This window comes from Monodon monoceros, unplaced genomic scaffold (genome assembly GCF_005190385.1).
Source record: "Monodon monoceros isolate NGI ecotype Baffin Bay Population unplaced genomic scaffold, NGI_Narwhal_1 Super_Scaffold_11, whole genome shotgun sequence".
Lineage (NCBI taxonomy): Eukaryota > Metazoa > Chordata > Mammalia > Artiodactyla > Monodontidae > Monodon > Monodon monoceros.
In genome coordinates, this window is record NW_021703767.1 from 3024912 (window position 1) to 3042153 (window position 17242).

General features: G+C 59.0%; 1 protein-coding gene across 1 annotated transcript in view; it reads right to left on the minus strand.

Annotated features, from left to right (window-relative positions):
* Nucleotides 1-1067: 1067 nt before the first annotated feature.
* Nucleotides 1068-17242, minus strand: part of PDE9A (phosphodiesterase 9A) — a 100679-nt gene continuing 84504 nt past the window's right edge. Inside the window, exons 9-19 of the mRNA XM_029215497.1 lie at nt 16487-16561; nt 13838-13924; nt 12495-12599; nt 12221-12303; nt 10885-11041; nt 7467-7580; nt 6400-6504; nt 5806-5934; nt 4435-4530; nt 2405-2477; nt 1068-1685 (exon numbers count right to left, since the gene is read on the minus strand). Of these exons, the coding sequence (XP_029071330.1) occupies nt 1675-1685; nt 2405-2477; nt 4435-4530; nt 5806-5934; nt 6400-6504; nt 7467-7580; nt 10885-11041; nt 12221-12303; nt 12495-12599; nt 13838-13924; nt 16487-16561 (1035 nt within the window). The 3' untranslated portion in view covers nt 1068-1674. The remainder of the gene's footprint in view (nt 1686-2404; nt 2478-4434; nt 4531-5805; nt 5935-6399; nt 6505-7466; nt 7581-10884; nt 11042-12220; nt 12304-12494; nt 12600-13837; nt 13925-16486; nt 16562-17242) is intronic.

Consider the following 17242-nt stretch of genomic DNA (forward strand, 5'->3'; position numbering starts at 1 on the left):
GTGTGCATATGCAATATGAGTATGTGTGCACACATGTGCCTCTGTATCATCGCATGCTCATGTATGCGTGTGTGTTATGATCATGTGTACAGTGCACAGAAGCATTATGTGTGGACACCTGTGCATATGTGTGATTGCACGTGTGTAAGTATGTGTGCATGTGTCGACATGTGTATCACCTACGGGTGGTTGCATGTATACGTAAGCATGTGTGCACACGTGTGGATACATGTGTATGTGTGTGCCTGTGTGGACACGTGTGTGGACCTGTGACTGTGTGTATATGTGTGCATGTGTGTGCATGAGTGTTAAATTCAGTAATCATTGTATGAAGTTTGATCAGAGGCAGAGTTTGGTGAGGTAGGCATTCGGCGTAACCCAGCAGACAGAAGGCACCATTCAGCGCATTCCCTCGCCAATTGGGAGGGCGGGTGATGAAGTGTCTGTATAGGATGACGTGCAGGTTGAAGGCCTCAATATCTAAACACGTACTAAGTTTGGGTTGTATTTTAGCCAAAGCTGCGGTATGTACTGGCTTTAGCAGATGAAAATGAAAAACAAAAATAAGAAGAGAGGCGGAACCCAAGCCCCCTGTCCATATTGAACTGAATTCAAGGAGAGGTGGAACATTTCACAGCTCAAAAATGAATTATTCAAAGATGGGAAGTAATATTCTGGAATTCACCAAGAGGGAATAGATGCTCCGAGGAAACTGAAACAACATGCAAGTGAAACGTCCACAGAGCTCGGATTATGCTGACGGCCTTTAACGTCAGTTTTTAGAGCAGATGCTTCTGGGGGGACAGAGATGGAGCTCACAGCCCCGGGAAGCACTGAGGAGTCTAAACGCACACGGGGAGGGGGTCCTGGGCGAGAGCTCAGGTGTGTGCAACCTGGTGAAGCCTGACTGTGAACTAGCCTGGGGCTGGGTCTCCCCTTGTGGGCGCAGGGCCACCCAGGACGTCCCCAGTGCTTGTGTCTAAAACAAAGGCAGGAGGAGAAGGACAGCTTCATCCCCTGAAACGGGGGCCCTGAAATGTGCTGAGTAAACACGGCTGGCTCCTCTGCCCATCTGCCCACTTAAACGTGGAGCTCCCATGCTGGAAACGGGCTCCAGCGTGCGGTGCTTGGTACCCCGCGTGGATTTCTTGGGCTCACGCTGCCTGCAGCCTGACCGAGCTGCCTCCGGCCTCACGTCCCTGGACACAGCCCCCAACATCCCCCTCGCCGCTCACAAACAGGACACGCACAGCCCCGCGCTCCGGGCACCGGTCTGACATTTAATGCTGAATTACGCGGAGGCACACAGCACATCACTCAGGCCATCACTCTGAGACACACGGGTGAGGAAAGCGCAGTGTCCTCTGTCTCCCCGTGGGAAGCGGGGGAGATTCCTGTGGTTTATCAGAAGCAGCCCGGGATACACAACACTACCAAAGAAAAAGGACAGTACCCATTTCTGTATAAGAATATATTATTTAAAAGACAGTTTAAAAATAAAAATTCTGTACAGCATCGTGAAGTCCTTTTTTTTTGTTATCAGTGAACAAAATGGTTCTTAGAAAACATGATCTCATGGTGGCCGATGCTCAGGACCACTTCCCCCTGCAGGACCGATCCCGCAAAGCCCAGCCGGCCGGGTCCAGGAGAGCAGCCCACAGCACTCGGCTTTCTTCAGGCATGATCTGCTTGGAAAAGGAAAAAGACGGCTGGTTTGTGACTGTGGGATCGGAAATGTGCGGGCAATGCCACAAATGTCACAGGCTCACACACGGGCAATGAGCACTTCTTCTGTCCCAGCACTCTGTGCGTTTAATCACTAAAGCAAGAGGAGTGGGATTATTGCCTCTAGTTCAGAGACTGGGGCTCTGCGGCTCAGAGAGGTTGAGATGCTTGTGCACGTCACTCAGCTTGTAATTAGCAAAGCCCAGACTCAGAACAAGGACTGTTGGATGCCAGGGCCTGGTACCCACCTCTCCTCTATGAAACCAGCCCAGTTCTCATGCCCTGTACCCTGACTGCTCTATAAGCGAGGATCTCCCAAGTGACCCTCATACACGTGTGCGGTGTGACCTTACCACGCGGAGGCCGAATGGGCTGGTTTGCCTTCTACCCGTTCCAAATGCAAGTGCGCAGGAAGTGCTTACAGCGACATAAGCAAAGACTTTATTTTTGAAAAGTAGTACCTATGCTAATCATTGATATTTTTCTAAGGCATGGCTCCTTTCAGAGCCTAATTGTAAAGATTATATGCAAGGGAGAAACGTTTCATTTAAAAACATTCATACATTCAGATTCTCTCCCTTCCTTCCCTCCGTCCCTCCTTCCTTCCCAGATTTCCACGCCATCCCCATTTCAGTCTGGACTACCGTACACACTGAGACATCGTTCAGAACAGCATTACCTTCACGTTTTCCCCCATCTCTGCTTTTCTCTCTTGACGCGGTGCTGTCAGGTGTCAGGCTCTCAGCCTTCGGCTGTAAGCAGGACAGAGGATACGGAAGGCAAAAATCAAGCTCCAGGAACCAGTGAGTGAGTGACCGCTCGTCTGCCCAAGACCTTCCCGGGGCTGCAGATGCTACAACGCGGGAGGAGACTGGGGTCTACAGCCTGGGGAGCTTCCCGGACGACAGCTCTGCACGGGCCACCTTCCCTGCAGTCAGAGGCCTCACTGCACACGGCCACTGTCCTCGCACTCATGCTGGCCGCAGATGCAGCGCCGGCGCACTGGTGGATGCGGGCGCGAAGTCCGAGACCCTTTCACCTCTTGTGTGGGTCTGTTCTTTCTGGGAACAGGAAGGGGCACTGGAGCGTCCTAACGGCCCTTCTGGGCAGCTGGCCTGGGACCTGGAGACTGAGGCCTTCGCAGCGATGGCTCTCAGTTGACCCTGGGGAGTCAGGCCCCTTTAGCCCTCCTGTCGGGGGCTCGGCAGGGGGACACCGCCCCTTCCAGCTGCTCTCTGCGTCATTTGCTCTTAGGTTCTTGGAGTTTCAGGACCCGCCTGTGACTTTTTTTTTTTTTGCGGTACGCGGGCCTCTCACTGCTGTGGCCTCTCCCGTTGCGGAGCACAGGCTCCGGACGCGCAGGCCCAGCGGCCATGGCTCACGGGCCCAGCCGCTCCGCGGCATGTGGGATCTTCCCGGACCGGGGCACGAACCCGTGTCCCCTGCATCGGCAGGCGGACTCCCAACCACTGCGCCACCAGGGAAGCCCCTACATTCCTGAGCTCTTAACTCTCCACAACGTCTTAGTACTTGTGAGTGCCCCAGCACTCCCTTTTTCAGTCCTTCACCTGGAATGCTGAGGGATTTTTTAATTTTTTTTTTTTTTGCGGTATGTGGGCCTCTCCCGTTGCGGAGCACAGGCTCCGGACGCGCAGGCTCAGCGGCCATGGCTCACGGGCCCAGCCGCTCCGCGGCATGTGGGATCTTCCCGGACCGGGGCACGAACCCGCGTCCCCTGCATCGGCAGGCGGACTCTCAACCGCTGCGCCACCAGGGAAGCCCCGTCTGTGACTTCTTGGGGGAAGAATCCGAGTAGAGGAATCGGCTGCCAGCCTGGATTGCCCGTCGACCCATCAGCATTTACCGAGCACCATATTGCGTGTGGCATTGTACACGAAGGAGGTCGAGAGCCGCACCGAGGCTCAGCGGGCGCAGTGGGAGTTCCTGGCTGCAAAGACGGGGCGGGGCCCTGCCCGCAGTGAGGACAAATGGCACAGAAGGGGGCCCTTGGGTGGGTGCGGGGGGACACCGGCCAAGGGCAGAGGGGGACCAAGCCCGAGGCAGCAGGGACGGGCCCCGGAGAGAGGGGGTGGGAGGGTGGATGGAAGGGAGGCCACACTCAAGTGGCTGGACGTCACGGGGGGAGGTCCCAGGGGTCCCAAGAGGCAGGGGGACCTGAAGCAGATCTGCACACACTGGGGTCCTGCCTTGGCCAGACCAGCTTCTGGGGCTTTTCTGAAAACCTCTACCCCAGCTCTGAGCCTATGAACTGGACCTCCCTGAAACACAGGATCAATCCCAACAGGAGCCTGGAGCCAGACCCAGACCCTCCTCAAGGTGCCACGCTGCCACGTGGTAGCCCTGTGGCCAGGTCGTGGTGGTGGCTTTTCCCGTGCCAGGGGAAGCGTCTCTTCCGCCGTCCTCCCTCTGCACAAGGTCAGCCCCGGGAGGAGGTGAGGGACCCGCGCGGGGCCAGGACGCTGCTCTGAGGGGATGCAGGCAGCCGAGGCGCTGTGATGCTCTGCATTTCCCGTGGGCGATTGCGACCACGGGGCACCGACTCTGCCCGAGGTTCTGTGCGTTCCATGCCGTGAGCTCCTCGAGGACTGACCCCTCTCCTCCGTGGGATGCACGAGCTCCTATCTGGAGGGCCCCCCGGGCCGTGTGGCTGGGCCCCGCGGCCCCCGCGCCTGCGGCAGCCCGGCTCACCTCCTTCATGGCGTTGTCCATTTGCTTCAGCTCCTCGTAGCGGTCTCTGGATTCCCACAGGGGCTGCAGCATGAGCTCCTCCACCGCAGGGAAGAGCTGCGAGGGAACAAACGGGCCCTCTCAACAGCTGGTCACCCTCGCAGAAAACGTTGGCGCAAAACCGTGCCAGGTCCCGTGCGTCCCGGGAGAAAAGCCGCACAGGAAATGTGCTTCTGTCCAAGGGGCACTTTTGGACCCTCTTGGGTCTCAGCTGTGGCGGAATCCAAGGTGCCCGAGGTTTGAAGCCGACTGGTCAATGAGTCCCGGGAGCCCTTGGGGAGGGAGAGCCCCCGCTCGCTGCCCACCCACCCCTTCCAGGTCCCTGCTTCTCGCTCTCACACTGTCCTCGCAGAACTGGCAGAAGCCACCCCCTGCCCTCTGCTTGAAGGGACCCCCGACTGTCCAGCCTGCAGACTCTCATCTTCTGAACGCCAACCTTGCCTACTAGAGCCCTGGCAGCCCCGGGGCGGGAGCGGTGAGGCTGTTCCCCCCCGCCCCCGTCCCGCCGCTGCGTGGCCCAGGACCCCTCCGCCCACTCCGTGCTCAGGCCTGGCCCTGCGGCTCCCACTGCCCCGGGGCCACCTGCTGAGCATTTTTACCTTTGAGACTCAGCTCAGAGGGGCTCGCCTCTCACTCCGAGACCCCCCGGCGGGCCCCAGGGAGCCCTGGGCACACAGCCCTCAGCCCCTCGTGCTTCCTGTGCTTCCCCAGCCCTGCTCCTGCCACCTGTGGGAGCCACCATCGCCCTGCTGTGCCCTGGCACCCGGTGCCCACGGGGAAGACCCCGCAGCCTGAGGAAGGAAGCTGCAGACAGGGAGACAAATTCTAGGCGGAACGGAGCCACGGGGCTTGAGGAAGCGTGTGCTGAGGGAGCTCTGGAAGGTTGCTGAGCAGGGCATGGGGCACCCAGGCCAAGGAGGGTGGGCTCAGAGGTGGAGGCTTGAAGAAAGGCAGGACCAGGAGCTGAGGGCCGTCCTGCAAGACAGGAGGGCCTGGGAGGGCGGGGGGCTGTGTGCCCTGTGCTGGGGGCAGTGGGGAGCCATGGAAGGCTCGGGAGAGAGGCAGAGGCCGGCTCCTTGCTGAGGACTAACCTGGTGTCAGCCGTGTGCCGGGCGGGGTGGGGGGCAGGTTAGAGGGGCTTCTGAAGGCGGAGTTGAAAGGCCAACAGGGACTTGGCGGGTGCCCTGGGAAGCGGGGCCCCGGGGGGGGGAGCCCAGAGACACCATGGGGGAGGGTGGCCAAGGATGGGGCGGCTTTGCTGCTGGGTCGCCGCCCGGGGGGCGGGGCAGGCGGGCGGCGCACACGTGTCGTTGTCACTGCCGGGCCGCTCACCTTGGCCACCGTTTCAAACATCGGGATCAGCACGAAGCTGATGAAGCCAGTCTGGGCCGTGGCCTTGGTCACTTTGTCCCGGTCCATGAAAGGCGCCACGGGAAGGCCCTCCGACTTCTCGCGGTCGCTCTGCGGGGAAGGCAGAGGACACAACGTTAAAGAGAGAAACACCCGTGGAAGCTGGGGGCTTCCAGGATCATCGTCTGAGAGGAAGAGAGAAACAGCTAATACGCCAACGGAACCACCCGCATCATCCACGTGGGAAGATTGGGACGCTGTAAGTGCGAACTAGGTGCCCGCTGGGCCTGCAGGGTTGTGCGACGGGGGGGTGGGGGGGGGCCTGGGGAGGGGGTATAACCAGTGGTAACAGGGGCACTAATGTGGTAACAGTTTGACATTAGCTTTTCCTGTTGGTCCCTGTCTTTCGTGTCTCAAATTACACGTGCGCCTGCTGGGAAGGCTTCCGGAGGCGGTGATGCAGGAGGCCACCTTGGCCCGTCCGTCACGCTTCCAACAGGAACCCAGTTAAGGGGCTAACAAGCCCAAGAGGCGTGATGCTGCGTGATGCTGCGTGACGCTATCTGATGCTCCTACCTGCATGAAATACTCCTCTAATAAACAATCCACCCAGGGTTCCGCCACCTCCATCGGACGGACCTCGTTAGAGATGTCACAGCATTTAATCAGGACCATCTTCAGCTGAAAGAAGAGATCTGGAATCAGCTGTGCAACACGGGACACATCCCACAGCGCTGTGCGTCTGGACTCACCATCACTGGCCGGCAGGGAAGGAGGGCGGGTGATGCTGGCGGAGGGGAACCCAGCATTGTTGCCCCCTGCCCCCCACAAGGACATACTTCCCGCTGCAGGGGGAAGACGGGGCATCCCCGCACCCCCGAGGGTCAGGATCTTTCCTGGAGGGGCCTCAGTAGTAGGAAAGCCCCTTGAACACACGGACGTTTTGTCATACAAACTATACACTGCAAAGCTCGGAAGTGTCTTCTTGATGTCGAGAATATGTAAAAAATGTACAGACGGTATTGCCTGGAGGCAGAGGTTTAACAGATGACGAAAAAAACCCCAGCGGGTGGAGAGTGCTGGGACCCCAGAGCACTGAAGAGGTGTGCTAGAGACACAGGGTGAAGGGGATCCTCATGTAACAGCAGGGAGGGCGCCCACCGGCCTTGGCACCCCGCCGCCTGAACACCGGGGAGTGATGCAGGGGTGGGAACCACAGTCCTGCCGGCTGGCCCAAGGGGCATCCAGGGCAGGACTCCACCTCTGCCGCCCCCAGCACGGGGGGAGCAGTCCCACAAATGCCAAGGCGGCCCTGGCTTCTGCCCTCTGCCCTCTGCCCCCAAGCCTGGCGCTCCCCTGTGTTGGCCAGGCCTCTGTATGCAGGCTTACCTTCACCTACTTATAACCTTCAAATCTGAATGAGATGGGGGAATGGGAAAGGGGTGACTTTAACTAGGAGAGGGGGTCCTGCTGGGGTGACGGGGGGCTTTCCCCGGTAAGTGCCGGGACTTGGAAAGCCGGCTTTACCGACACCTCGCTGCAAGGCGAGGTTACACGTTTTCCTTTGGCGCTTCGGTCTCCAGTCTGAGCTGGGGGTGGCGCTCACTCACCAGCCCCCCAGAGAGGGAAGACAAGCCGCTCACCAGGGTCATGTGCTCCTCATTGCTGTAGTCAAAATTCTCCATTTTTTCTTTGAAAGAATCCATAATTTCCGCGTGCCTCGCCATGTCAGTGGCCAGGATTAACGTGATCACCCCCTGAGAAGTGAAGGCAAAGTGTGAACGTGGGGCCCGATCCCAACAGTTACTCAGTGAGCGCCTGCTGTATGCAGGACCCTCTGCTCATACCACTTCATCTGGGCCTCATGCCGACGCCACGGGCGTGTCTAAGAACCACTGTCCTCGTTTTTATAAAGAAACTGAGAGCCGGAGAGGCTGGGGAGCCTGCCCAGGCCTCAGCTGGCGAGTGGAAGGCTGGGGGTTGAGCCCCGGGCTGCCGAACACAGGCTGTGTCCCTGGAGAAGGCAGCGCATCGGGCCCACCAAGACCATTCACCTGCAGAGGGCAGGCTCAGCATGTGTCTCCTTGCGAAGTCCAGATGCTTTCAGCCAAGGACAGATGCTTCCCGCTGATGTAGTAATTTAGATATATGGTTTGTTCCTTCCAGAGCTTGTTGTTGGAGGTCAGTGACCTATTTTCCAAGAGTATTTTTTTTCCTGTTATCTAATCTGTATGTGACGATATGTGCTTATCTTGCTTGGGAGCGATCAAAGTCTGATCATATAATAGCATTCTTCTATTAACGAATTTGTAGGTAAGGATGAAATAAAGGTTGTTTTGTTTTGTTTTTTTTGGCCATGTGGCATGCGGGATCTTAGTTCCCCGACCAGGGATCGAACCCGCACCCCCTGCATTGGAAGTGCAGAGTCTTAACCACTGGACCACTAGGGAAGTCCCCAAATAAGTTTTTTAATACAAATATTTTGACCTTGTTAACCCAGTATTGGTTTAGTAGAAATAACATAATTTGAAACCATGATCATCCATCCACCCACCCACCCATCCACTTGTCCACTCACCCATCCATCCATCCATCCACCCACCCACCCACTTGTCCATCCATCCATCCATCTATTCAGTCATCCATCCACTTGTCCACTCACCCATCCATCCATCCATCCATCCACCCACCCATCCACTTGTCCACTCACCCATCCATCCATCCACCCACCCACTTGTCCATCCATCCATCCATCTGTTCAGTCATCCATCCACTTGTCCACTCACCCATCCATCCATCCATCCATCCATCCATCCATCCATCCATCCACCCACCCATCCACTTGTCCACTCACCCATCCATCCATCCATCCATCCACCCACCCACTTGTCCGTCCATCCATCCATCCATCTATTCAGTCATCCATCCATCCATCCATCCTACAGACATTTACAGAACACACCTCTGTGCTGAGTATGGTGCTCTACTTTTCCAAGAGAGCACCACCACAAACACCAAATACACAACTCAAATCAGTCAAGACAGATAAAAAATGGGGGGGCGGGCTTCCCTGGTGGCACAGTGGTTGAGAGTCCGCCTGCCGATGCGGGGGACGTGTGTTCGTGCCCCGGTCTGGGAGGATCCCACGTGCCGCGGAGCGGCTGGGCCCGTGAGCCATGGCCGCCGAGCCTGCGCGTCCGGAGCCTGTGCTCCGCAACGGGAGAGGCCACAACAGTGAGAGGCCCGCGTACCGCAAAAAAAAAAAAAAAATAATGGGGCATCACTGGCCTTTTCAATTGTGCGATTTCTCAGTAAGGATTTAACTGTATTGCTAGTGAAGGATCTGTCCCTATGATGAGTTATCCCTCAAAATAATCAAGGACGAAATATTATTAAAAATTGGGGCAACGGATTTTACCCTTAGGAAGTGTTAATGTCAGTAAGGTGTTGGGGCAAGGTCAGCCTGTGTCCCCGTGGCGGGCGGCACGAGGAGGGCCCCGTCCCCTGGGGTGCGGCTCCTCCGCAGGAGCGGGGCGCTGCTCTGACTACTCCACGCACAAAGGGGCTCAGCTGCTTGAATTCTCTGGGCCGCGTCCCTGGCAGGGCTCCTCACCCGGCAGCCATCGGGGGCGGCACAAAGGCAGGGTCCTTTCTTCAGGGTTTGCCCCTTTACCTGCCTCACAGAAAGACTCACTCCAGCTAGTGGAACAACATGTCGCGTGTGCCTGCTGGGTGGTTCCATAAACGTGGAAGGGAGGCCAGAAAGCCAGCAGATAAAGGGGAGATAACTGTACCAGGAATCGGTGATTCAACCAGGGCGGTAATTAAGCCCTGATTGAGCTCTGACTGCCTGGAAGCTGGAAGGATGGGGAACGAGGCTGCTGTTGTCTGATAAGGTGAAGCTATCAGTTCTCCTGGAGGGAGGGGAGTGTGTCCTGGCCCTGGGCTCTAGTGCATCTCGGAGCAAGGCCACCGAGACACTGAACAGACGCGGCGTGTGGCTCCTCCTATGCCGTGGACACGGCTCCCGTTCTAAGTGCCACATGCTGGGGGACGGAACAGCAAGAAGGCAGCCTCTCACAGTTCTGGAGGCCGCAAGTCTTGAAACCAAGGTGTCCCCTCTGAAGGCTCCGGGGATGGTCCATTCCCTACCTCTTCCTGTTTCTGGTGGCCCCAGCGCTCCTTGGCTTGTGTCCGCATCACTCCTGTCCCTGCCCCTGTTGCCTCTCTGTATCTCTCCTCTGTGTGTCTCTTATGAGGACACTTGTCATTGGATTTCACATCCACACGGATAATCTGAGGTAACCTTATCTAAAGCTCCTAATTTAATTATGTCTGTAAAGACTCGTTCACAGGTCCTGGGGAGTCAGGAAGAGGACATACCTTTTTGGTTTTTTTTTTGGTTGGGGGGTGGCTATCATTCAACCCACCTCACTCCGCCAAGATGTCTCTGACATCGCCCCTTCCCCGAACACGCCAGAGGATGGGACACAGGGCTGCGTGCAGTGGGACCTCCTGTGTGTGCAGGGGCGTCACTTTTGGTGAGTTGGAAGCATCTGACCCCAGACAGCTGGCCACCCTCATCCTTTTCCCAAAGTGCCCCGAGCAGCAGAAATGTCTCTTCTGAAATGGGTGGTGGGGCTGCAGGGGACAAGAGCAGGGCCTAGGGGACAGTGGTCGGGGTTCTGCTGGGCTGGATGCTGCAGACGTGTCTGCCCAGGGCCTGCTCCCTTGAGTGAGTGACCTCGCCTGTGTCAGCCTCACTTTCCTGGGCTGTGAGATGAGAAAGGACCGATCTCAAAGGGTTCAATTAAATGGTGGCCGTGATCTGCAGGTCCATGGAACACCGTGCATGTGTGCCAAACGCACACCTCTTCCTGGGGCGCCACTTGGCCTTGGAGGAGGTTGGGGAGGAGGGCCGGTCCCCCAGGATCCCTGGTGGGGGACTGGGAGATCTTGGGAGCCTCAGGCACGGGGAGAGAGGGCTTCTACTCTCTGGTCGGGCTCACCGTCCCCCCGGTGCCTCCCACTCTGCGGTGGGCGTGCCCTCACCCCGCACACCTGTCTGATCTGCTTGAAGCCCTCCGCCGGCACACTGGAGAAGATGTTGCACTCGGGCTGGCTGAGGATCTGGAAGGCCACGGCACAGTGGTGGTTCTCCAGGGGGGAGATGTCATTGTAGCGGATGGCCAGCTCCGTGCGGGCATTGATCTGGTACCTGGGGTTGGAGGAGAGAGCAGAAGGGCCCTCGGGCACCCGCACTCAGAGGCACCTTCGAGTCAGGGCAGCAGCGCTGGCGGGGGGGTGGGGAGGTGCACGGAAGCTGGAAGGGATGGAGGGGACCGCACTCTGCTCGTGCCAGGAGCCCCCTTCTCCTGGCTCTCCTGGGTCTCTGCTGCCCCTCCAACTGGATACCTCCAAGTTGCTGTAGTCCTAACAGCGGAGGTCACCAAGGAGCCTCAGCGCCTCCCCGTCGCGTGCCCTCAAAATGGTCAGACACCCTGCAGACATTATCAGTATGTGGAGGACCGGGGTGCATTTTCTCGTCAGCTGCTGTGGGCACGGCCCTCGGCTGGCCTGTGCTCGGGCACGTCATCCGAGTGTGAACTGAGGGCATGGATGCCCACGGGGCCGCCTCCTCGGAGGGGCACAAACGTCCACACCTTGGAATCCGCTCTGGTCCTGACAAACGACGGCACGCTTCTCGGGCAGACCTGGCATCATCACCCGCCCAGTGATACTCGATACGCAAATACATGAATTCGACAGAACCACCAGTGTGTCACTAGGATCACAAACCAGCGCCACCCGGCCTGGACTCTGGCAGGTGCGTGGTGTGGCGCTCAGGGGCCTTCGCCCCAGAGGCGGGAGCGGACCAACGTTCCAGCAAAGCCTGGCCCGTCCTCCTGGCTCCACGCCTGCCCTGGACCCTCCCACCTCCCGCTCGTCCACAACCCTGCTCTTGCTGTCACAGCCCCTGCCTCTGCTTTGCTCCTGTCGGAAACGGGCTGGGGAAGCTGCCCACGGGGGAGTGAGATCCAGAGACCAGGGTGGGGCTGCCCCTCCCCGTCCACGTGTGTAAGGGCATCCCCACCTGCTTCGGGGGAGGGAGGTCCTGCTGCCGTCGGGGCTCTGCCGGTGCAGACGCAGAGGGCTATGGCAGCCCCTCTGGGTTTGGTAACCTCCAAGGGTCCTGCGCCGGTAGGCCCGGGCCCCGGACACAGTCCCAAGCGGCGAGCCATGTCCTAAGAGGCGGGGTGGAGCTGGGGGCTTAGGAGGCCTTGGCCGACCGCTCCAGCTTGGAACTGGCAGAGGGTTGAGCTGAAAAGTTCACCTCTGATACCCAGAGGCCCCTTTACAAGGGAAAAAGAGACAGAGAAGAAGACCGCGTACGTACGTGTTGTTGTAGCCTGGATGATCCAAATCATGGCAGATGGCCGCTGTCATTAAGATCAAGATATCCATCTGGGAAAATTTCTCCTGGATCAGAGAGAGAGTGGGGTGGGGTGAGGAAGGGGCTGGAGTCGGGTGGGAGGCGGGTGATACAGGTGGACGAAGCCCCTCCAGCTGCCGGCCCGGTGGGGGAGGACCTGCCTCTCTCTGGGGCGGGGCGGGGGTGGGCGCCCATTTGCTCACTGACCACGCCGGGCAGGGGGCTCCCCCAGACCCACCTGCAGCCCGCAGAGCCAGGTCATGCTGTACATCATCTGGGTGACGCAGAAGCAGTGACGGAAGTTGTGGAAAGGGTTGTTACGGTAGTTGTCGTGCACGCAGAGCTGCGGAGACGAGAGGGTCCGCCCTGTGGCCAGCTGCCCACCCCTCCCGCCAGCTCCTGGCACCTTCTTCCCGGTGCCAGCTGCCTGCTCCCCACCTGGCCCTCATCCAACCGCCCTCCCGTTTCCCGAGGGTGAGAGCACCAGGGGGCCCAGGGGCCTGAGGATGTCCGGGGGCCACACCATGGCCCCCACGATCCCACCCCGGGGAAGGTGTCCCCAGAGGAGCCACGCTGGGGCGTGAAGCTTGCGGGGAGAGCTGGGGGACTATATGCGGGGTGCTGGGTCCCCAGCCACCATCAAATCTTCCACAGGCTTTTAACATCTGGTTGTGAGCAGTATTTTATTAAAAAGAAAGATCTGGGGCTTCCCTGGTGGCGCAGGGGTTAAGAATCCGCCTGCCAACGCAGGGGACACGGGTTCGAGCCCTGGTCCGGGAAGATCCCACATGCCGCGGAGCAACTAAGCCCGTGCGCCACAACTACTGAGCCTGCGCTCTAGAGCCCGCGAGGCACAACTACTGAGCCCGCGAGCCACAACTACTGAGCCCGCACCTAGAGCCTGTGCTCCACAACAAGAGAAGCCACCGCAATGAGAAGCCCGCGCACCGCAATGAAGAGTAGCCCCTGCTCGCTGCATCTAGAGAAAGTCCGCGTGCAGCAACGAAGACCCAATGCAGCCAAAAAAAATAATAATAAATAAAATAAATTAATTAAAAAAAAAGAGAAAGATCTGCTGCTAAATGCACACTCTCTCACACACACACCCTGGCAATCGCACAAACGCAGTCACGTGCATACGCTTACACGTGTTCACAGGCACACGTACAGGCACACGTACAGGCACACGCCCCACCAGTATGCAGGCACCGGCGCTCACAGTCACACGCACACACACACAGATACAAACGTACACTCACATGCACACCTCCCCCCCACGTACACACCTGCACAACACGCTCACTCACATGCCTGTGCTGCTTAGAGCCCCCCCCCCCCAGCCCCTCCCAGGGCTTCACTTGCCCCTCCCCGGTTCTTACTATTTTCTCGCTCACCGGAGCAGGGGCCTAAGAGCAGAGAGTGTTTTGGGGGAGGGGGACGGGCAGAGCCTGGCTGACCGTCCCCGCAGGGCTCTCGTGGAAGCGCGGCTTCCGTCTGTAGGAAGCCCAGGGCCATCAGGAAGGCGCCCACAGTCCATTCCCGTGAAACTGTGTCGGGGGGACGGGGGCGCCTGACACTCACCAGCCACCGCTTGAGGGTGATGGGGTTGATGCCAAAGTCTCTGACCAGGCCGAGGTCGTGGTACATATGCTCTAAGCAACTCAGCATCTGTGGGCACAGGAGGAGAAGGCCGGTCAACAAGGAGGAGACGAGCGGCCAGGAGACGCGCTCAGGGCGGGCCGGGTGGCTTCTCCAGCCGCACGGAGAATCCACCGGGGAAACTGGGAGCCACCCCCAGCCCAGAACTGGGATGATGTCCCAGACGGAAAGTCCTTGATGGCCACCACACACAGCTCTTCCTCGAGGGCACGGCACACACGCAGGCCGGGTGCCAGAGTTTGGAAACGGGGGCCTTGAAGGAGCCCCTGGTAGAGCGCTGGGACTGCGGGGTCCCGGGTGAGAGCGGGACGGCTGGAGTCCAGGCTGCCGGCCGGCTGCTGCCCGGATCACCCCAGCTTTGCTAGCAGCACGAGCGCCCAGCCAGGGTTTTGCCGTCCAGAGGGGCTGTGGGTCCGACAGCCCCGCTCCCCGTCCCACCAGCCTATTCGCAGCTGCGGGCAACCCCGAGGAGCTGAAATATTTGCTGTGAAATCAGAGTCAAGAGGCGGAGGTGATCGGCAGACAAAACCATCTGGTGCCACTTACGTGGCAGCTTCGGAGCAGGAGTGACGCGTCTGAGCATCTGCTCGTGCTGACGCTGCAGCGGGCCCTGGGCTGGGCAGCTGGATGAGGCTGAGCGCGGAGCACGCACGAGGTGACCGAGAGGCCCCGCGGCCTTCAAGCCCGGGCTCGGCAGACGCGGCGTCGGGGGCAGCACTCAGGTCGGCCCGCGAGAGCGGAGCAGTGGGACGTCACCTCCCCGCCTGGTTTGCGATCGGAGAATGCTGGGGCCCTGGGTGACGCCGGGTGCGTCACCCCCCCTTGAAGGGAGAGAGGCGAACCACCACCACCCGGGGGCCCTGATGTTCTCGGGGTGCCAGACGCTTCTTGGGTGGCCAGATGCCATTTTGGGGGCCAGGCGGGCTGTTGAAGCTTTCAGGTGTATCTCTGTAGCTGTTCACCTTTGCCATCCACACTCCAAAGTTCATGGCATCCCCAGAGGCCAGGGCTGCCGTCTTTGAGCACCTCTGGTTTGCCACTGTGGGCAGCTAGGTGCTTTTTGGAAGCGCTGGGACCCCTCCCAGGCTGCCCGGGGTCATGGAGGTGTGCTGGTGAGGGCCTGGGCCGGCAGACAGCCACACGGGCCGAGCCCACTGGCAGGGGGCTGGTCCCTCCTTTCATCCCCGCCCTGATGGCGGCTGCACATACATCCCGAGTGTGGAGGACTGCCTTCGCATCCCGGCTGCATGGATCCTTCCACCTCTCAGCGTGAGGGTGGCGTTCCCTCTCTGGCCACAAGCAGCCAGTGCCCCAAGGAGACAGGAACGGCGGGGGTTCCACCATCAGGGCCCCAGCTTTGCTCTTCCTCCCTGTGGGCTGCTGAGGTCAAGACGACTTTGGGGAGAGTGAGATGTGCTCGGTAGCGGCGCTCGGCCACCTGCTGGAAGCAGGGCTGTGTGTTCTGAGCTCCTGTGCGTCCAGGCCAGCAGGCTCCCCTGCTCAGCGAGAGCTTTTGGGACATGAGGTCCTAATGCTTCTCCTGGAAGATGTGACTCTTCTCCTCCTGCCATGGTCCCCCTCCACCACGTCCATTTCTGATCATGCATTGATCTGGCAGGTGACAGCTGCACACCTAGAATGCCTCCCCCACCCCTGAACTTGCGGCTCCAGCCCTGCGTGCTGACTGGTTGGACGGTTTGGAGCACACGTGTCACCTAGTTCCTTTTCTCAGGTGCCGGCCAGCACGCGGCTCTTCTCAGGGTGGACCAGGCGGGGTGGAGGCGGGACCTGCACTTTCCTGGCCCCTCTTGCTGGGGCTTTTCTCATCCTGGGAGACCAGCCAGGGAAGGCGGTTCACACAGGAGATTCCAGGCCCAGGCGGGGAACGACGACCTGGATGGTGGACGCTCAGTGTGCACCGTTCCTTTCCTGGAGCGCAGGGAAGTCGCTCAGCTGATCTCGTCCAAGTGGGTGAGCCCCGCCGGGGCTCCCGTGTTACCAAAAAGCTGGCAAGAGTCTGTGGATTCTTGTGGCCTCGTGTCCACGTGGAGGGACTTTTTGTTTTCTCCGGGTTCAGAGAGAGGAAGGTATAACTGATGTTATAGACTAAACAACAACAAAACGATCTCCATGTTTGTGTTTTCTCAGTAAAAGGGGAATTTTAAAGAAGTGTGTTGTTGCTGCAAAAAGTCACTCTGGGTCCCCGAGGCCTCACAGCTGCCCGGGTCGCCTACTCTCAGCAGCCCTCCAGTGGAAGCTCCTTCTTGAAATACTCCCCAAGCCCGCGAGGCCTGCACCCTGCAGGCCCGGGGATCAGGACGCAGCCCGGGGGGCTGCTGGGCGGAGGGGGTGCACCGAGCAGCCAGAGCCCGGGTTCGAGGCCCCACCGCTCACCTGCTCCTTGGCCCTGACGCCCCTTCCCGAGCCCACCAAGAGGCAGTTTGGCCGCCAACCTGGAGAATCAAGTTGAAAGACAAAGAAGACAGAGGAGAAGCCGAGGAGAAGAGCGATGGGGCCGCTCCCGTCTGGTCCCCAAAGCTGGTCCCGGTCCCAGGCGGCTCCTGCACTCACCTCGTTGGGCTCCCAGAGCCAGACATCGAAGGTGGGCTTCCGCAGGGCGTCTACGGTCTCGGGGGACAGCAGGTACTGGAGGGGACAGGAAAGCACTGTGAGCATGCACGGGGGCCTCTGGGTTGAGACGAAGGCTGGCCATGCCTTCTCCACTCTCCTCTTGCCCCCCTCTCAGGACACCTGGGTACCTTCTCAAAGGCTACACCCACGATAACTCTGGAGGGGTCAAAACTACGGGGACAGACATCCCACCAGTGGTGGTCAGGGGCATAGCGCCAGGAATGACCGCACAGGGGACGAGGGGGCGCTTGGGGGAGACAGAACGTTCACCCCTTGACCGTGGTGGAGGGTACGTGACCACGTAAACCTGTCACACTTGATGGTGCTCTGCACTGCAGAAGGTGAACCTTACTGCATGCTAATGACATCCCGAGAAACCGGACTTTAAAAAATACAATAAAGTGAAATCAAGGGAAAAAACTTTTACTTGGCATAAATTCAAATAGTGGCTAAGAAGCTATTTTGAGGTTTGATTTTGGACGCTGTCACTGGTTTAGCCGTGGGCTATAACAGCCCAGCTTGCTGGGGGCAGGCGCTGGTTCTTCGGAAGACCGGAGTTTAGGTTACATTGCCAGACGAAACAAGATTTTAGACCCAAGACAGTCACCGTGTTTTGGAGTTAGATACAGTCGTCTCCTAGGTCTTTCCGTTTGTTTTTTTTCAAAGGAACCACTGCGGAGGACCGGCACCTTTTGT